At 35.2% G+C, this 15,295-nt stretch overlaps 1 protein-coding gene across 2 annotated transcripts in view; it reads left to right on the forward strand.

The window, feature by feature from the left end:
• Positions 1 to 15,295, forward strand: part of LOC105713874 (solute carrier organic anion transporter family member 1B3) — an 82,379-nt gene that overhangs the window by 38,985 nt on the left and 28,099 nt on the right. For both annotated transcript variants that reach the window (XM_012447695.2, XM_012447696.3), the window contains 4 exons: positions 7,330 to 7,569; positions 9,991 to 10,155; positions 11,781 to 11,976; positions 13,204 to 13,369. In XM_012447695.2, the coding sequence (XP_012303118.1) occupies positions 7,330 to 7,569; positions 9,991 to 10,155; positions 11,781 to 11,976; positions 13,204 to 13,369 (767 nt within the window). The remainder of the gene's footprint in view (positions 1 to 7,329; positions 7,570 to 9,990; positions 10,156 to 11,780; positions 11,977 to 13,203; positions 13,370 to 15,295) is intronic.

Raw genomic sequence — 15,295 nt, forward strand, 5'->3', positions numbered from 1 at the left:
CTTGTGATTTTCTAAACATCATTTTCTCCTCCTTACTTTATAAAAAGCAGTCTATAATACATATAACATGCAAAATATATGTTGACTGTTTATACTATTAGTAAGAATTGTGGTCAACAGTAGGCTATTAGTAGTTAAGTTTTGGGGGAACCAAAAGTTATACACAGATTATCTACTATGTGGGGAGTCAGCCATTCTAAATTTCATGTTATTCAAAGGTAAACTGTACAATACAGTATTATTAACTACAGGCACAGTGTTGTACAACAAATCTCTAGAGCTTATTCATCTTCTGTAAATGAAACTTTTTATACCCATTTACTGGGAACTCCCTATATCCCCTTTTCCCACAACCAGTCTACTTTCTGCTTTCATGAATTCGACTCTTTTGCATGCTTCACATAAATGTAATCACTCAGTATTTGTTCTTCTGTGACTGGTCTATTTCACTTAGCACAATGTTAGCAAAGTTTCATCCATGTTATCACGTATTGCAGGATGCCCTTTCTTTTTAAGGGTGAATAGTATTCCATTGTACATATATATCACATTTTTAAAATTTATTCATTTCTCCATAGACATTAGGTTGATTTCACATTTAGAGTGTTGTGAAGAGTGCTGCAATGAACATGAAAGTGCAACTATCTCTGTGACATCCTGATTTTGATTCTTTTAGATATACACCCAAATGTGAGATTGCTCCATCATATGGTAGTTCTATATTTAATTTTTTGAGTAACCGTCACACTGTTTTTTTATAGTGGGTGCACCATTTTTCATTCTACCAACAGTGTATAAGTGTTCAAATATCTCCACATCTATGCCAACACTTTTTCTTTCTTTTTGATAATAGCCATCCTAATGGGTGTATGGCGATATGTAATTTTGCTTAGATTTGCATCATAATGACAATAAGTGATGTTGAATATCTTTTCATATACCTGTGGTTCATTTCTATACTTCTTTGGAGAAATTTCTATTCAAGTCTTTTGCCTATTTTTAAATTAGGTAAATATATATATAGCTATGGAGTTGTAAGAATTTTTTGTACATTTTGCAAATTAACACCTTATGACATATATGCTTTATGAATATTTTATTTTATTCTGTGTGTTGCCTTTTCACTCTGTTGATTGTTTCTTTTGCTGGGCAGAAGCTTTTTGGTTTGATGAGTTTCATTTGTCTAATTTTGCTTTTATTGTCTGTGCTTTTGGTGGTATATCCGTGTAATTATTGTCAAGATAGATGTAATGAAACTCTTTCTCTAAGTTTTATTCTAAGAATTTTACAGTTTCTAGTTTTAAATTTTAGTTGTCAACACAGTCTGAGTTTATTTTTTCAGTATATATAAGGGTATAACTTCATTCTCTGATATGTGAACATCCAGTTTTCTCAACACCATTTGTTGAAGAAATGGTCATTTCACTATTATGGCCTCTTGTCAAAGATTAGATGACTGTATACACACAGATATCTCTGGGATCTGTATTCCATTCAATTGGACTATATATTTATCTTTATACCAGTATTGTATATTAATTACTTTAGCATTGAAATAGATTTGTAATCAGGAAGTGTGAGCCATCATTTTTGTTCTTTCTTAAGGTTGCTTTGGCTATTTGAGGTCATTTATTGGTTTTGTATGAATTAGAATCTGCAGATATATTTGGGTAGGTATGTTTCTTCTATCCCCAGATTTTTGAGAGCTTTTATTATGAAGGGATGTTGAATTTTATCAAGTGCTTTTTTGGCATCAATTGAAATGATCATATGATTTTTGCCTTTCATTCTGTTGATATGATGTATCAGACTTATTGATTTACATATGTTGAACCATCCTTGTATCCCAGGATAAATCCCTCTTGGTCATGATGAATAATCATTCTAATTTATTGTTGAATTCAGTTTAACCCTATTTTGTTGAGGATATTTGCATCAATATTCATCAGAGGCATTGGCCTGTGGTTTTCTTTTTTGATGTTTGCTTGCCTGGTTTTGGTATCAAGGTAATATTGGCCTCATAGAATGAATTTAGAAGTATTTCCTCCTCTTCTGGTTTTTGGAATGGTTTGAGTAGTATTGGTATTAATTATTTCAGTCTCTTTGTTAAATTATCTGATAGTTTCTGAATTCCTTCTCTGTGTTATCTTGAATTTCTTTGAGTTTCCTCAGAACAGTTATGTTGCATTCTCTGTTTGAAAGATCACATATGTCTGTGTTACCAGGATTGTTCCCTGGTGCCTTATTTGTTTGGTGAGGTTATATTTTCCTGGCTAATCTTAGCACTTATTTTATTTATCTGTGTCTGAACATAGATGACTTAGGTATTTATTATAGTTTGTAGTCTGGGTTTGTTTTCACCCATCCTTCTTTAGTAGGCTTTCTAGGTATATGAAAGGACTTTGGCCACAATCTCAATAATACTGTGGTTTTTTTAGTCTTGTAGAGGTACTGCTTTAGTGACCTCAGAAAGCATATGAAAGAATTCTCTATATTATCAGCTAGAGACTCTTGTTCTCTTCCCTTACTTTCTCCAAAGCAAATGTAGTCTCCCTCTTTCTGTGCTGAGCTGCCTGAAAATGGGAATTCAGTGATGCAAGCATCCCTATGGCCCCCACCACTGTGACTGTACTGGGTTAGTCCTGAAGCCAGCACAACACTGGGTCTTGCCCAGGGCCTGCTGTAACCACTATCTGGCTGCCATCTATGCTAAATCAAGCCCTAGGGCTCTACAATCAGTAGTTGGCCAAGCCAGCCAGGTTTGCGTCCTTCCCTTCAATACGGTGAGTTCCCTTAGGCCTTACGCTGGCCTACAGATGTTGTCTGGGAGCCAAGAATTGGACCAAAAAAACCTTAGCAATTTACCTATAATAGATGTTGTATTCTACTGTGGCTATGCTGGCACCCAATCCACAGTACAAAGTTCTTCTTGCTCTTCTTTCCCATTTCCACGGGAAGAGAAGCCTCTCCCTGAGTCCATCACCACCACAGGCCCATGGAGGATTCTGCCAGGCCACCACCCATGTTCAGTTAAAGTGCTAGGGCTTTTCAGTCAGTTCATGATGAATGCTGCCAGGTCTCAGAGACTCATTCTTCAGGGCAGTGGATCCCTGAGTCCAGCATTTCTAGACTTGCCTCTGGCCCAGGGCAGGTATAGAAGTGCTGTCCAATAGTTTAGTCCTGGACTCAGGGACACCAACAGGCTTCTTGCTGCTCTACTCTACTGTAGCTGAGCTGGTACCTAAGGTGCAAAACGAAGTCCCTTTTATTATTCCTCCACTTTTCTTAAACAAAAGGAGTCTTTGACCATAGCCACCACAGCTGGGACTGTGCTCGGTCACACCTGAAGTCAGCACATCTTGGAACTCAAGGCTCACAGTGTATTACCTCGGTGCTGCTGCTGGTTATTCAGGGCCTGAGGGCTCTTTAGTCAGCTGACGACAAATGCTGCCAGGACTGGGTCCTTCCCTTCAAGGCAGTGGATTCCTTTTTGGTCCAGGGTATGCCTACAAATGTTGTCCATGAGCTAGGGCCTCAAAACTCTGCCTGGTGCCCTATCTTACTGTGGCTGAGCTTGTATTAGAAACAGTATTTTGCAATCTCTGCATTAGAAAAAAATAAAACCACCTCTCCAACTCTTCATGGACTGGCCTTGTTATAGAAGAAAACCATCAATCAGCCCAGCCGTATCTTCTTGGACTTCTCAAACTTTTATGCTTATCCAAAGTGCCATCTTTGTCTTAGAATCCCCCAGACATCTAGAATATGCAGGGTCTAATCAGCACCTTTACACATTTGAGACACAAAAAAATCCTTAGTCAACTTTTAGGAACTTTGAATACTTGGCAAGCTGTCCAACTGTTTCCCTTCCCATAAGAATTTGGAAGCTGAGGTTTCTTTTTTTTTTTTTTTTTTTTTTTTTTTTTTTTTTTTTTTTAATTGCATTTTAGGTTTTGGGGTACATGTGAAAAACATGCAAGGTTGTTGCTTAGGTGCATACGTGGCAGTGTGATTTGCTGCCTTCCTCCCCTTCACCCATATCTGGCATTTCTCCCCATGCTATCCCTCCCCAATTCCCCACCCCCCCGCTGTCCCCCCCACTCCCCCACAACAGACCCCCATGTATAGTGCTCCCCTCCCTGTGTCCATGTGTTCTCCTTGTTCAACACCCGCCTATGAGTGAGAACATGTGGTGTTTGATTTTGTGTTCTTGTGTCAGTTTGCTGAGAATGATGTTTTCCAGGTTCATCCATGTCCCTACAAAGGACGCGAACTCCTCGTTTTTAATGGCTGCATAATATTCCATGGTGTATATGTGCCACATTTTTCCTGTCCAGTCTATCATCGATGGGCATTTGGGTTGGTTCCAGGTCTTTGCTATTGTAAACTGTGCTGCAATGAACATTCGTGTGCATGTGTCCTTATAGTAGAACGATTTATAATCCTTTGGATATATGCCCAGTAATGGGATTGCTGGGTCAAATGGAATTTCTATTTCTAGGTCCTTGAGGAATCGCCACACTGTTTTCCACAATGGTTGAACTAATTTACACTCCCACCAACAGTGTAAAAGTGTTCCTATTTCTCCACATCCTCTCCAGCATCTGTTGTCTCCAGATTTTTTAATGATTGCCATTCTAACTGGTGTGAGATGGTATCTCAATGTAGTTTTGATTTGCATTTCTCTAATGGCCAGTGATGATGAGCATTTTTTCATATGCTTGTTGGCCTCATGTATGTCTTCTTTTGTAAAGTATCTGTTCATGTCCTTCGCCCACTTTTGAATGGGCTTGTTTGTTTTTTTCTTGTAAATCTTTTTTAGCTCGTTGTAAATTCTGGATATCAGCCCTTTGTCAGATGGGTAGGCTGCAAAAATTTTTTCCCATTCTGTTGGTTGCCGATTCACTCTATTGACTGTTTCTTTTGCTGTGTAGAAGCTGTGGAGTTTGATTAGGTCCCATTTGTCTATTTTGGCTTTTGTTGCCAATGCTTTTGGTGTTTTGGTCATGAAGTCCTTGCCTACGCCTATGTCCTGAATGGTTTTGCCTAGGTTTCCTTCTAGTGTTTTTATGGTGTTAGGTCTTATGTTTAAGTCTTTAATCCATCTGGAGTCAATTTTAGTGTAAGGTTTCTTACCTCATCACTCTGCTTAGATCTAGGGGCAGGAGGAGCTGTGGCAAGTGACCATGTGCTAGTTTAAATCATCATTTTTGTGTTCTTTGTAGCACCCAGGGGCCAAGTGTATGCCTAGCCTAAACACAAGGAAGACAAAAGACCTTTCCTTAAGTAGAACTTAGAAATGATGAAATGTTATGTGAGGTTCAAATCTTTGCTTCCTTATGGAGAAGCTAAGAGCTGGGATTTTGTTTCTGTTTTTACCTGTTCACTCTGCACTAAGCTAGGTGGCAGGATCTGTGATAAATATCCACATACAGACTCATTTTTATTCTCTCTAGTTCCCAGGTGTCTGGCATATGCTGGGTCCTGTCAGCACTTTGGGACAGATGTGATAGAAGCTAATCCATTGGGTAGCACCTGGAAAAGTTGAAATGTTGAATGTGCAGTCCAGCCCTTTCTCTCCCCAAGGATAAAGTGGGAGCATTAAAATTTTTTTCTTTACTTTAAGTTCTAGGATACATGTGTAGAACATGCAGGTTTGTTACATAGGTAAACATGTATAATGGTGGTTTGCTGTACCTATCAACCTATCACCTAGGTATTAAGCCCCATATGCATTAGGTATTTGTCCTGATGCTCTCCCTCCCGCTGCCCCCACAACAGGCCCCTGTGTGTGTTGTTCCCCTCCCTGTGTTTATGTGTTCTCAGTGTTCAGCTCTCACTTATGACTGAGAACATGCAGTGTTTGGTTTTCTGTTCCTGCATTAGTTTGCTGAGGATGATGGATTCCAGCTTCATCCATGTCCCTGCAAAGGACATGATCTTGCTCCTTTTTATGGCTGCATAGTATTCCATGGTGTGTATGTTCCACATTTTCTTTATACAGTCCATCATCAATTCTCTGTCTTTGCTATTATGAATAGTACTGCAGTGATCATATGCATCCATGTATTTTATATTAGAATGGTTTATATTTCTTTATCCAGTCTATCATTGATGGGCATTTGGGTTGGTTCCATGTCTTTGCTATAGGAATAATACTGCAATAAATATATACGTGCCTGTATTTTAATAATAGAATGATGTATATTCCTTTGGGTATATACTCAGTAAAGGGATTGGTAGGTCAAACAATATGTCCGGTGCTAGATTCTTGAGGAATTGCCACATGTTTTTTGCGTTTTTCTTTTTCTCTCACATATTCACTCTGTGTTAAGCCAGAGGGAAGAGCTGTGTCAAGTGTCCACATGCTAGTTCAAACTGCTAGTTTTTCCCAATTATATGGTACAATACTGCAGAGTGGAATGGCAAGAGAGAGTCTCCCATTATCTTACTGGTTTTTTGTATCTAGTTTTGTACTTTCCTTATATATAGGTGTCTCTCAATTAGTTTCTGTATTTCTCAAAAATGAAATTGATCTGAATGTTACTGTTGAATCAGTGTGTTCTTGGAGAAAAAGGTGTCTAGTGCTTCCTATTCTGGTATCTTGCTGATATCTCATGGATGCATTGCTGTTACTTAAACTATATATTTTCTAACTATTAAAATAGCTCATTTACACTTGAGATATAGCATTTATACATTACTCTTATACATTCTTTAAGGAAAAACATAGTTGAAATAAAGTGGTTAAATGATTCCTAACATTTACAGTCCAATAATTCTGGGTTACTCTTAAACTCAGATTTTCATTTTGCACATTTTTACATCCTCTGTGCTATCTGGAGAGTTGCAAATGCAGGTTCCTGGACAGTTAGGATGGTGGGGATGGAAGTTCCTTTATTATTTCTAAGTATTTTTTGCCATCTGCTTAAATTTCATTGATGATGCTTTCTTGACCTCATCAGATGATTCCAACAGACATTTTCAGACAACAATGAAGATTCATATTTCTTCCATTAATAATTATTAAATGGTGTGAGGAGTTAAATGTCTAATGGTGACAGCTGTCCAGTCATGAATTCTGAAAAGCCAACAAATGCACACAAGCTCAGGCAGTGGAACAATGTCGTGCCTAATTCCTGGACAATAGCAATTGCAAGATGTCATCAACCTAGTTTCAGAGATAACAAAATAAGAAAATAGTGTTTTGGAATTGATGACATATAGTTTACTTTCTTCATCTGTGAAGGACTGCAATTATTATCATTATTTCCCAGAACCTACTGTATTTCAAGATGATTTTTGACTGGCATCTTCTATTTCTTCTAGGCACTATCAGAATAACTCCTAAGGATTCCCGTTGGGTTGGAGCTTGGTGGCTTGGTTTCCTTGTGTCTGGACTATTTTCCATTACTTCTTCCATACCATTTTTTTTCTTGCCCCAAGATCCAACTAAACCACAAAAAAGAAAAGTTTCACTATCTTTGCATGTGATGAAAACAAATGATGAAACAAATCAAACAGCTAATTTGACCAACCAAGGAAAAAATGTTACAAAAAATGTGACAGGTAAGAATTTAACATTCATTGTCAACTTGGAATTGTTCATCTCGATGAAAGGGAGAAGTAAGTATTCAAAATAAATAAAGCATACTAGAATCATCTAGTTAGCTTTCTTCTGTGCTAAATTTAGCCGAATTATTTTTTCTAAAACTCCTATTAAAATTAACAAATATGTCTTGAACACATAAAAAGGGAAAAGGATTAGGTTTCTGTTCTTTAGAAGAGAGAAACCAATCGAAGGCTACAAACATCTGTTCCTTTAGGCCAAAGAGTACATATTCATTTTAATATAATGTAGTATAAACTGTGAGGGTTAAAAGGATTATAACATTTCATTCATTTATTCAACAAATTATACCAGCCACCATACTATTGCCTGGTGATAGAACATTGCCTTTATTTTTTGAGAACCTAGTGGATGATACTGAGAAGTATATAGATCATTATAACAAAGTATCTTAAGTTCTATGGCAGGTTATATTTATTCTCAGGTATAGAGTTGGAATAAGGAGAAGGAAGTCAAGAAAGGATTCTGTCTAGGTAATTAGAGTAAGATTATTTTTCTTGGCAATTAAAATTATATATATCTTATTAAATTAATTATATATTTGAACTAAAATTACATATGTATAATTTTACCTAAGTATTCAAAAAATGAAGTGAAAAGCAACATCAGAAATTAAGATAACTGAAGTCAGTAATGTGAATTAGAATACTTTACCACTTGATAGTGGCTCCTCTTTTGAATATAAGCCCTGGGGGCTAATGCAGAACCATTGAGAAGCAGTTATCAAGATAATGATATGGTAGCAGTCAGAGCAGGATATTAGAAATAGTAAGATATTGTCAGCAGCTTTCAGATTAGGGAGAAATGGTGAAGTAGTAAAACCTGAAGTAATGCAACCAACACCTAAACCATTGGCAACTTTTTCATGTTTTCATTGAAATAAGCTTACAAACTTTCCAAAGTAACCCATGTTCTTTCTTTCATCAGTTCTTTCATGTTCCTTTTTCTGTTGTTATTTTCTTCTCTCCACCACACTAACCCAAGAGCAATGAGATGCTGGATCCTTATGTATTCAATCATGAGAGTGGATCATTCAATTTGAGCTGTATCGGTGGCTTGAAATTGTCCATGGTAGGAGAATTTGTCACTATGTATTACCATGGAAATTGAAAACTATTACAAATCAGGTTTGTTTCCCAACTTAGTTACCATTACTATCTTTTAACTCAAAACTTGAGCCCAGGAATTAGAGTTAAAAGTGTTTATAGTTAAAATTTTTGTAGTTTAACATGCATACTATAAATAGTATATCAAGGATTTTTTATTTTGTCTATGCTATGTTTCTACTTTATCTAATCAAATCCATAACAATTAATAGATTTTCTAAACCTATAAGGACCAGAGTTAACTGTAAGCCCAAAAAGAATAAAGAAGATAATAAGGTGCAAAAAAGGAGGATATACCGAGGCAGTATTTTATGATACCCAAGCTATATACCAGGGAAAAAAGTGGTCTGAGCCCTCATCCTAATTTATCGTTAAATTTTTTTAACATCAGTATTCTTACTTCTGTGTCTTAGATTATGCTATCTTTAATTTAAATTTATATTTAACAGTTACAGTTTTAATATAGTGTTATTAACTGCTAATAAATAAGGGAGAGCATGGAGAGTATGCTTCTTCTTTTTCCTTTCTTCCTTTTCCCTTCTTCCTTTTCCTTCCTTCCTTTTTGTTTTTATTGTGACAGGGTCTGTCTCCCAGGATGGAGTGTAGTGGTATGAACATGGCTTATTGCAGCCTCAACCTTCCTGTCTCACACGATCCTCCCACCTCAGTCCCCCAATTAGCTGGGACTACATGCATGGCCCACCGCGCTCAGCTAACTTTTCTATTTCCTGTTGAGAGGGGATTCCATCATATTGCCCAGTCTGGTCTCTAACCTCTGGGCTCAAGCGATCTACACACCTCGGCCTCCTAGTGCTGGGATTACAGGCATGAGCCACTGCACCTGGTGAACATCACATTTCTGATTTCCTTTTTTGTTTTTTTTCTTGGACACTAAGCATATTGCCTGGTACCCAATTGAAAACCAACCATTTGTTGAATAAATGAATAGGTGAATTATTCTATATTGAATAGGATGGTAAAGTGCCAAGGATAACCAAATATTAAGTGAACAAAGCAAGTTAAAAAACACCATTTTGGTATCATCCTATTTGGGGTTAAAATGAACTAAATAAATAAATAATAATATACATATGGCAAATATTGAAGGAATATATTAAAAACTTGACAGTAGGATTGCAGGGTATTCTGTTATTTTTTATAACTTTAAGCCTCATATAACTTATATTTACAAAATTCAGATAAGAATATATAGTTTACTATAGAAATATGTTGTTTATTTTTATAACTCTATAGGTTTTTTTCAGTCTTTGAAAAGCATCCTTACCAATCCCCTGTATGTTATATTTGTGCTTTTGACATTGTTACACGTAAGCGGTGTTATTGGTGCTTTTACTTACCTCATTAAATATATGGAGCAGCAGTATGGCCAGTCTGCGTCTCAAGCTAACTTTTTGTTGGGTAAGACATATTTTTTACCTCTTTGCTTGATAAATGAAATGCTACTGAGTACTTGTGTTCCAAGTCACATCTTGTTATGAAGGTGATTTTATATTTTAGTGAATATAATCTTATCTCTCAAACTTTACAAAATTTCTCAATCTTGTGATATCATCACTGTTCTGCATTTGAAGTTGCATCTCATGTTAGGTGAGTTCTAAAGAAAAATATTACTTGTGAATAAAACATCTGGATGTAGTATCTGCATAATTGGATCTTATAATATAGTACTGAGATCCTGAGACAAACCCTTCCATAATAATAACTGTTATAATCCTATAATTCATGGACTGAAATAAGGCCTCAGCTACTTACAAAACACATGATATTAATGTTTTCAGAAAGTGAATCAACTTTAATACATCACAAAATAGGCATGATTAAAAACATATATTTTAGAGAGTATTTTTTGCTACAATACCTATTTTCAAAGTCATATTGAGACCTGCTTATTATATCACATTCCCCCCAACTTCAGTATTGTAGAAACATTGTAGAAATTTGATACATATTTGATGAGTTAAACAATTTATCAAATGGTATTTGTTTAGGTCGTAAGTACATAAGAAAGTAATCATTAGAAAATGAATGTACTGAAGCACTGGAATAGGCTCTGGATGATCTCCCTGTTGAACTTAAAAGCTTAAACTTAAAGGTTAAGTCTTGACTCCCAATAACCTGGCCTGAATTTTTTGTTAGAGGAAACTTCACCTTTAATAATTCTGACAGGACTATTAAAAGAAAAGAAAAAGACTATTAAAAGAAAAGTCATAAGAGAGATCTATCATTTTTAATCCTGTATGTAGACATTTTTATCATATCAGTGTATACATGTATTTTTATGAATAAAAAAGAAATATTAATTCAAAAACTTAATTCTAAAACCTTGGACAAAATTGGAGTGAGTTTTTAAGGGTTGAGACTGTTTTGAGAGATGTAAAGGGTATTATATGGTACATAGAAATCTCAGAGGAAGAAAGATTTTGTTAGTTGTTAATTTCCAGAAAAAAAGAAAGTTCCTCATAGAAGTAATCTTTTTAGACACATAAATATTCTTTTTTTTTAAATTTATTAATTATACTTTAAGTTCTGGAGTACATGTGCAGATCGTGCAGGTTTGTTACATACGTATACACACGCCATGGTGGTGGTTTGCTCCATCCATCGCCCTGTCATCTACATTAGGATTTCTCCTAATGCTATCCCTCTCCAGTCTCCCCACTGCTACTCCTCCCCTAGCCCCCCACCCCCAGGCTCCGGTGTGTGATGCTTCCCTCCCTGTGTCCATGTGTTCTTGTTGTTTAACACGTACTTATGAGTGAGAACATGCAGACATATAAATATTCTTAGCCACTGTCTTTTGCATGTGAAGAAGCCAAGCCCTCAAAACTGGCAAAAAGAAATTATTTTTGTCTCTCATATGGTACACTTGTCCCCTACCTCCACTCTAGTGTGCCACCCTTCTCTTAAAGAAGTGATAAGAATGGGTGAATTTGGTTGATTGATATACACTGTTTTATATATAAAGACATCTAGAAAAACCATATTCATATAATTACAACGTTTTTCTCTTCTTTTATTTCTAGGAGTCATAACTCTTCCTATGACTGCAGTTGGAATGTTCTTAGCAGGATATATCATTAAAAAATTCAAATTGCCTTTAGTTGGAATTGCCAAATTTTCATTTCTTGCTTCGATAATAACCTTCTTATTTCATAGTTTATATTTCCCTCTAATCTGTGACAGCAAATCAGTTGCCGGCCTAACCTTGACCTATGATGGGTTTGTATATATCACTATATAAATTGTGTAATATGTTAACCATCCAATGAAAAACTTACTTACAAGTAAAATAGGGTAGAAAACAATTATAATTAACCTTTAATTTAATTGAGAGAAATTTCAATTTTCAAATTCTTAAAATGTTCATTTCCTAAGATGATAAAAAGTTGTTTTATTCCTTTCTTAAGGAAAAGCCACGTAGGTTGAAATAATACGTATGATTTATGGGTAATTAACATGAGTGGTGGACACTTTTATTCCCATTTTATAGAAGGGAAGGTAAGATTCAGAGAAATATACACATTAGCTAGCAATGTTAATTTCTGACTCAAATTTGAGATATTAGAGGTATCAGATATCATTAAATAAAATTATTTATAACGTATTTGCTGTTATCAATCTACTTCTTATTTTTCTTAATTTAATTTATATATTCATTTGAAGACATTTCATGAATCCTCAATAATTATCAAATTTTTACAAAACAAATAAATTAAAATCTTTAAGCTTAAAATTTATACAAATATTTTATAATTTTAGCCATGATATAAAATTATATTTTATAATTTATAACTATATTATAAAGTAAATCAATATAAAGAATATTATAACTTTATTCAAAAAATATACAGAGATTTTTCTATCCATTTTTAACTGATTCTATTATTTTTGATTTTTTATTCCTCAGAGGTTCAGCTTTAACCACATGAAATTCTTTTTTTATGTAGTTAAAATATAGATTGTAAAAATCAACAATGTTAATTAACGTGCATAGATTCAGAGGACTTTAAAGTGAGCTGAGAGGAACCTCAATCTAACGCTATTACCTCACTGAAGAGAAACTGAATCTCAAAAAAATGAAGTTACTTATCTAATGTAAAATTTCTTTGATAGAATGATAAAGACTTCTTGTCTAAGTCTTATCTAACCTCTTTGATTTCTTTTTTAAGTTTTAATTTTTCTAGGTCGTAAGTCATGTCTTGGTAGAGAAGGAGAGTTAAAAGTCAATAAGCATTATAAAAATTGCCATTTTGGCATTAGCAAATCAAATTTCTCTATCTAATTAAACCCTTTCTCTTATTTCTCTTCTCTTTTCCTCTTCGCTTCCTTCTCCTCTATTTCCCCTCTCCTTCCCCCTTGGCTCCCTCTTCTACTCCTTCTCTTCTTCCTCTTTTTCTTCTCTTTCTCTTTTTTTTTTTTTGATATATTTCTATCATATATTTTCAGAAATAATTCAGTGGCATCTCATGTAGATGTACCACTTTCTTATTGCAACTCAGAGTGCGATTGTGATGAAAGTCAATGGGAACCAGTCTGTGGGAACAATGGAATAACTTACCTGTCACCTTGTCTAGCAGGATGCAAATCCTCAAGTGGTAATAAAAAGCCTATAGTGAGTATTAGTTTTTGCTTTTTCTCTTCTCCTTAATCAAAATCATAGATTTGATTTAATAATTACTTATCAAATCTTCCTATAACTAAGGTCTCCAATAAAAAGATAAAAGAAAAAGATTCCAATATTATCTGTCCTCGTGAAGGCTGTGAAGTATAAACAAAGCTTCATATAAAACTCTGCTTAGGACACAATTAGGCTTCTCTGTTACTTGAATTCTAATTAACATTACCCACTTTTTTCCTTGAGATTTTAATAATATGACCTGTTAGAATTTGAATGCATTTACGGTCTCTAAGAAGCATCTCATTTGACTAAAGCACGTGATTTTGATTAATTTGGAATTATTTTACCCTCCAGAAGTTAGGGGAAACTCCAGAGTTAGTCAGTGGTCAGGACCACGTACTTTACAAGGACAACAATCTGTTTATGTTTTAATATGTACATCCTGGTAAGTTTAGCTAGGGGACTCACTGTGGCCTTGGACTTTCCAAAAAATTAATCAAGGCTTCATGCTCACTTGAATTCCTTAGTGAATAGGAAATCTTCTTGATTTCCTATTTTGATGTTCCCGAAGCTGGTGCTTCTTTTACTCAGTATAATTTAGTATCCTGCTCATGACTGCCAACATATCCATTGGAAATTGCATTTCTCTCTTAAAGGCTATTTTTTCCATATTACACATGGGTTTTTCCCAATATCCTGGGTGACTCCCAATAGTTGGAAATTAGGTATCCTGTTCCCCATACCTACAATCAATTCAGCATCTCACAAAGTTGCATAACTATTTTTTAGTCCCTTTCCCTGTTACCAACACTGGGAATATAGTCAGGTGTGATTATGACTCTCCCCGACACTCTTCCATGCTTCAATTCTAAATATTTTCTATCTTTCCCTTGCCCAGTGTCCTACCAATGCATTATTAAACAGCATGGAGAAATTTGAAGAATAAAGCATCCTAGTTTTTTTGAAGATAGGCTACAACTTTAATAAATTTGCACATATGTGGCCAAATACTATATTTAAAAGCCCACATCCCATATTCATTGGCTGTGGTATCTTTCAGTAAGGGTGCCTCGTTTAATCTCTGGTCCCATGTTGTTTAGTGGTGAAGATCTAAAAGAGACATGATATTAGTATCCTAAAGAGAGGTCTGTCTACATGGAGACATCATCTTAATACTGGCAATGGCTATACCATCTGGGGGCTACTGCAAACTTCCTTTACTAAGTCCTCAGTAAAATTGTTAAAATAATGTTCTCTGTATCAAAGTTTGGTTTCATTGGCCAATGTGTTTGCTCCATAAAAGATTCCTCCATATTCATATCGGAAAAAAAAGGAAAAAAATGAAGCTTGCTGGAACCATACAAGTATGGATTTAAATTCTTTTACACATTCTCCTTCAGTAAATAGTCTTTAGCAGTAGTAGGTTCAAGATAAACTTCCCTTAAATTTTAGCCTAGAATCAGAACAGAATTTATTAAAGCCACCTATCTACATACACTGCCTGCCTGATTAAATCACTCGTTCCTAATGTTTCTCTTCTATACTCTAACCATTAGCCAGAATATTCTTTTGTGTTAAACCTCTCTGGTAATAGTATAATCTATTTTATCATCTGTCATTACGGTCTTGAATATTGCTTTTGCCTGCTTAAATAGAATTCTGGCACCCCTTTCTGGTTCTATTTCCCCTGTACTTTGTCCCACTTTCATGGGTAGCTCTAGTTCCAGATTTTGGCCCTTTTCATACTACTGTATTTTCTGGACTCTGGGTAATTCTTTCCCAGAGTATGTCCCTAATACTTAGAACCCACTGAAGAGAGTAAGAATGTATATTTTAAAAAGTAAATGTGGGTGGAAGAGAAATATTTAAAAGAATGTATATTAATGAGAAAATTATATACAGAATTTCATACACCGATTT

The sequence above is a fragment of the Aotus nancymaae genome, unplaced genomic scaffold (assembly GCF_030222135.1).
Source record: "Aotus nancymaae isolate 86718 unplaced genomic scaffold, 86718_ANA_hifiasm-v0.15.2.pri h1tg000016l, whole genome shotgun sequence".
NCBI classification, from domain to species: domain Eukaryota; kingdom Metazoa; phylum Chordata; class Mammalia; order Primates; family Aotidae; genus Aotus; species Aotus nancymaae.